Genomic DNA, 6,103 nt, shown 5'->3' with positions numbered 1-6,103 from the left:
TAAACATGCTATATACAGGTGGGTAGTATGGATGGAGGAGGTAGATATGTAGAGGTGTAAACATACTATATACAGGGTCAGTATTAACAATATGGATGGAGATGAGGATGGGAGGTGGGTAGTATAGATGGAGATGAGGATATGGAGGTAAACATACTATATACAGGGTAGTTCAGTACCATATGGATGGAGTGATGGATGAGGAGGGAGGGTATATACAGGGTCAGTTATTACCATATTAACAATGTACAGATGGAGTGATGGAGGTAGATATGTAGAGGGGTAAACATACTATATACAGGGTCAGTTATTACCATATAGATGGAGATGAGGAGGAGGTAGATATATAGAGGATATACAGGGTCAGTTCAGTACCATATTAACAATGTACAGGGATACTGGAGTGATGAGGAGATATGTAGAGGGTAAACATACTATAGATGGAGATGAGGAATGGGGAGGAGTGATAGAGTAGATATGGAGGGATACTATACACAGGGTATAGATATTAAGAATGAGGAGGGAGGGTAGATATGTAAACATACTATACACAGGGTATAGATGGAGATGAGGAGATATGTAGAGGGGCAAACATACTAGGACACAGGGTAGTTCATACCATATTAATGGAGATGATAGAGGTAGATATGTAGGGTAAACATACTATATACAGGGTCAGTTCATTACCATATTAACAATGATGGATACTGATGAGGATATGGAGGCAAACATACTAGGGTCAGGTCAGTATTAACAATGTACAGGGATACTGGATAGAGGTAGATATGTAGAGGGGTAAACATACTATATACAGGGTCAGTTCATTACCATATTAACAATGTACAGGGATACTGGAGTGATGAGGTAGATATGTAGAGGGTAAACATACTATATACAGGTCAGTATAGATATTAACAATGTACAGGATACTGGATGAGGAGATATGTAGAGGGTAAACATACTATACACAGGGTCAGTTCATTACCATATGGACAATGAGGATACTGGAGTGATGGAGGTAGATATGTAGAGTAAACATACTATATACAGGGAGTTCAGTACCATATTAACAATGTACAGGATACTGGAGTGATAGAGGTAGATATGTAGAGGGGTAAACATACTATATACAGGGTCAGTTCATTACCATATTAACAATGTACAGGGATACTGGAGTGAGGTAGATATGGAGGGGTAAACATACTATATACAGGGTCAGTTCAGTACCATATTAACAATGTACAGGGATACTGGAGTGATGAGAGATATGTAGAGGGGTAAACATACTATATACAGGGTCAGTTCAGTACCATATTAACAATGTACAGGGATACTGGAGTGATAGAGGTAGATATGTAGAGGGGCAAACATACTATATACAGGGTCAGTTCAGTACCATATTAACAATGTACAGGGATACTGGACTGGAGTGATAGAGGTAGATATGTAGAGGGGTAAACATACTATATACAGGATCAGTTCAGTACCATATTAACAATGTACAGGGATACTGGAGGATAGAGGTAGATATGTAGAGGGGTAAACATACTATATACAGGGTCATTCATTACCATATTAACAATGTACAGGGATACTGGAGTGATAGAGGTAGATATGTAGAGGGAAACATGCTATATACAGGTGGGTAGTATGGATGGAGATGAGGAGGGAGGTGGTAGTATGGATGGAGATGAGGAGGGAGGTGGGTAGTATAGATGGAGATGAGGAGGGAGGTGGGTAGTATGGATGGAGATGAGGAGGGAGGGTGGTAGTATAGATGGAGATGAGGAGGGAGGGTGGAGAGATGAGGAGGGAGGTGGGTAGTATAGATGGAGATGAGGAGGGAGGTGGGTAGTATAGATGGAGATGAGGAGGGAGGTGGGTAGTATAGATGGATGGAGATGATAGATGGAGATGAGGAGGAGGTGGGTAGTATAGATGGAGATGAGGAGGGAGGTGGGTAGTATAGATGGAGATGAGGAGGGAGGTGGTAGTATAGATGGAGATGAGGAGGAGGTGGGTAGTATAGATGGAGATGGAGATGAGGAGGGAGGTGGGTAGTATAGATGGAGATGAGGAGGAGAGAGGAGGAGGGTAGTATAGATGGAGATGAGGAGGGAGGTGGTAGTATAGATGGAGATGAGGAGGAGGTGGGTAGTATAGATGGAGATGAGGAGGTATGGATGGAGATATGGATGGAGATGAGGAGGGAGGTGGGTAGTATGGATGGAGATGAGGAGGGAGGTGGGTAGTATGGATGGAGATGAGGAGGAGAGGTGGGTAGTATGGATGGAGAGATGAGGAGGAGATGAGGGGAGGTGGTAGTATAGATGGAGATGAGGAGGGAGGGAGGGTAGTATAGATGGAGAGGAGGGAGGTGGGTAGTATAGATGGAGATGAGGAGGGAGGTGGGTAGTATGGATGGAGATGAGGAGGTGGGTAGGTGGGTAGTATGGATGGAGATGAGGAGGAGGTGGGTAGTATGGATGGAGATGAGGAGGGAGGTGGGTAGTATGGATGGAGATGAGGAGGGAGGTGGGTAGTATGGATGGAGATGAGGAGGGAGGTGGGTAGTATGGATGGAGGTGTGGTATGGATGGAGATGAGGAGGGAGGTGGGTAGTATGGATGGAGATGAGGAGGGAGGTGGGTAGTATAGATGGAGATGAGGAGGGAGGTGGGTAGTATGGATGGAGATGAGGAGGGAGGTGGGTAGTATGGATGGAGATGAGGAGGGAGGTGGGTAGTATGGATGGAGATGAGGAGGGAGGTGGGTAGTATAGATGGAGATGAGGAGGGAGGTGGGTAGTATGGATGGAGATGAGGAGGGAGGTGGGTAGTATGGATGGAGATGAGGAGGGAGGTGGGTAGTATAGATGGAGATGAGGAGGGAGGTGGGTAGTATAGATGGAGATGAGGAGGGAGGTGGGTAGTATGGATGGAGATGAGGAGGGAGGTGGGTAGTATGGATGGAGATGAGGAGGGAGGTGGGTAGTATAGATGGAGATGAGGAGGGAGGTGGGTAGTATGGATGGAGATGAGGAGGGAGGGTGGTAGTATGGATGGAGATGAGGAGGGAGGTGGGTAGTATGGATGGAGATGAGGAGGGAGGGTGGTAGTATGGATGGAGATGAGGAGGGAGGTGGGTAGTATGGATGGAGATGAGGAGGGAGGTGGGTAGTATGGATGGAGATGAGGAGGGAGGGTGGTAGTATGGATGGAGATGAGGAGGGAGGTGGGTAGTATAGATGGAGATGAGGAGGGAGGTGGGTAGTGGAGATGGATGGAGATGAGGAGGGAGGTGGGTAGTATAGATGGAGATGAGGAGGGAGGTGGGTAGTATAGATGGAGATGAGGAGGAGAGGTGGGTAGTATAGATGGAGATGAGGAGGGAGGTGGGTAGTATGGATGGAGATGAGGAGGGAGGGTGGTAGTATGGATGGAGATGAGGAGGGAGGGAGGTAGTATGGATGGAGATGAGGAGGGAGGTGGGTAGTATAGATGGAGATGAGGAGGGAGGTGGGTAGTATAGATGGAGATGAGGAGGGAGGTGGGTAGTATGGATGGAGATGAGGAGGGAGGTGGGTAGTATAGATGGAGATGAGGAGGGAGGTGGGTAGTATAGATGGAGATGAGGAGGGAGGTGGGTAGTATGGATGGAGATGAGGAGGGAGGTGGGTAGTATAGATGGAGATGAGGAGGGAGGTGGGTAGTATAGATGGAGATGAGGAGGGAGGTGGGTAGTATAGATGGAGATGAGGAGGAGATGGGTAGTATAGATGGAGATGGAGATGAGGAGGGAGGTGGGTAGTATGGATGGAGATGAGGAGGGAGGTGGGTAGTATAGATGGAGATGAGGAGGGAGGTGGAGGAGGGAGGTAGTATATAGATGGAGATGAGGAGGGAGGTGGGTAGTATAGATGGAGATGAGGAGGGAGGTGGGTGGTATGGATGGAGATGAGGAGGAGGTGGGTAGTATGGATGGAGGGAGGTGGGTAGTATAGATGGAGATGAGGAGGGAGGTGGGTAGTATAGATGGAGATGAGGAGGGAGGTGGGTAGTATAGATGGAGATGAGGAGGGAGGTGGGTAGTATGGATGGAGATGAGGAGGGAGATGGGTAGTATAGATGGAGATGAGGAGGGAGGTGGGTAGTATAGATGGAGATGAGGAGGGAGGTGGGTAGTATAGATGGAGATGAGGAGGGAGGTGGGTAGTATAGATGGAGATGAGGAGGGAGGTGGGTGGTATGGATGGAGATGAGGAGGGAGGTGGGTAGTATGGATTGAGGGAGGTGGGTAGTATAGATGGAGATGAGGAGGGAGGTGGGTAGTATAGATGGAGGGAGGTGGGTAGTATAGATGGAGATGAGGAGGGACGTGGGTACTATTGATGGAGATGAGGAGGGAGGTGGGTAGTATGGATGGAGATGAGGAGGGAGGTGGGTAGTATAGATGGAGATGAGGAGGGAGGTGGGTAGTATGGATGGAGATGAGGAGGGAGGTGGGTAGTATGGATGGAGATGAGGAGGGAGGTGGGTAGTATGGATGGAGATGAGGAGGGAGGTGGGTAGTATGGATGGAGATGAGGAGGGAGGTGGGTAGTATGGATGGAGATGAGGAGGGAGGTGGGTAGTATAGATGGAGATGAGGAGGGAGGTGGGTAGTATGGATGGAGATGAGGAGGGAGGGTGGTAGTATAGATGGAGATGAGGAGGGAGGTGGGTAGTATAGATGGAGATGAGGAGGGAGGTGGGTAGTATGGATGGAGATGAGGAGGGAGGTGGGTAGTATAGATGGAGATGAGGAGGGAGGTGGGTAGTATAGATGGAGATGAGGAGGGAGGTGGGTAGTATAGATGGAGATGAGGAGGGAGGTGGGTAGTATAGATGGAGATGAGGAGGGAGGTGGGTAGTATAGATGGAGATGAGGAGGGAGGTGGGTAGTATAGATGGAGATGAGGAGGGAGGTGGGTAGTATGGATGGAGATGAGGAGGGAGGTGGGTAGTATAGATGGAGATGAGGAGGGAGGTGGGTAGTATGGATGGAGATGAGGAGGGAGGTGGGTAGTATGGATGGAGATGAGGAGGGAGGTGGGTAGTATGGATGGAGATGAGGAGGGAGGGTGGTAGTATAGATGGAGATGAGGAGGGAGGTGGGTAGTATAGATGGAGATGAGGAGGGAGGTGGGTAGTATAGATGGAGATGAGGAGGGAGGTGGGTAGTATGGATGGAGATGAGGAGGGAGGTGGGTAGTATAGATGGAGATGAGGAGGGAGGTGGGTAGTATGGATGGAGATGAGGAGGGAGGTGGGTAGTATAGATGGAGATGAGGAGGGAGGTGGGTAGTATGGATGGAGATGAGGAGGGCCTCAAACCAAGTCATACTGAAATAAGCTCTTCATCATTGTGTTGAGTATCTCTACGTCAAAATGTGTTTGAGTTGCAATAAATGAATGTTCTTGCTACGGCTAGTTGCTATGTGCTATGTTCTTGTTGCTATGTGCTATGTTCTTGTTGCTATGTGCTATGTTCTTGTTGCTATGTGCTATGTTCTTATTGCTAATGGTAATATCGGCTCAGTTGTGTGCTGCAGACTCCTTTCTAAAGGCGTCTGTTTCCCTCTCTCTGTCGCTCTCTTCCTCCATGCCCATCCCTCTCTCTGTCCCTCTCTTCCTCCATGCCCATCCCTCTCTCTGTCGCTCTCTTCCTCCATGCCCATCCCTCTCTCTGTCCCTCTCTTCCTCCATGCCCATCCCTCTCTCTGTCCCTCTCTTCCTCCATGCCCATCCCTCTCTCTGTCCCTCTCTTCCTCCATGCCCATCCCTCTGTCTGTGCTCCCCCTCTCTACTCTCCTCCCTCTCAGGCTCGGCTGCGTTGCCGGGCAACATGGCGTACTTTGGGAGTGCCCAGGATGATGTGGATCTGGAGGATGAAGATGATGAAGAGGAGGAGTGTGACGACAGGATGTCAGCTCACAGCCACAACTCAACTTCCTGTCCGTCTTCACAGCGGAAAAACAAAACAACGCCGGGGAAGAAGGTCTCCAATGGACATGGTACTACTGATCTACCATGTTGTTTTGGTACACACTACTGATCTACCA

At 48.7% G+C, this 6,103-nt stretch overlaps 1 protein-coding gene across 2 annotated transcripts in view; it reads left to right on the top strand.

Moving 5' to 3' along the window:
* The first annotated feature begins 5,730 nt into the window (after positions 1 to 5,730).
* The window catches only part of LOC118382092 (protein Jumonji-like), a 68,426-nt gene continuing 68,053 nt past the window's right edge, over positions 5,731 to 6,103 (top strand). The window contains exon 1 of one of the 2 annotated variants that reach the window (XM_052503842.1): positions 5,731 to 6,055. In XM_052503842.1, coding sequence (XP_052359802.1) covers positions 5,746 to 6,055 — 310 coding nt within the window. In that variant the 5' untranslated portion in view covers positions 5,731 to 5,745. The remainder of the gene's footprint in view (positions 6,056 to 6,103) is intronic. The other variant, XM_052503843.1, reaches the window with a different exon arrangement.

The sequence above is a fragment of the Oncorhynchus keta genome, unplaced genomic scaffold, assembly GCF_023373465.1.
Source record: "Oncorhynchus keta strain PuntledgeMale-10-30-2019 unplaced genomic scaffold, Oket_V2 Un_contig_18072_pilon_pilon, whole genome shotgun sequence".
NCBI classification, from domain to species: Eukaryota; Metazoa; Chordata; class Actinopteri; order Salmoniformes; family Salmonidae; genus Oncorhynchus; species Oncorhynchus keta.
This window is presented reverse-complemented; position numbering and strand designations above follow the sequence as displayed.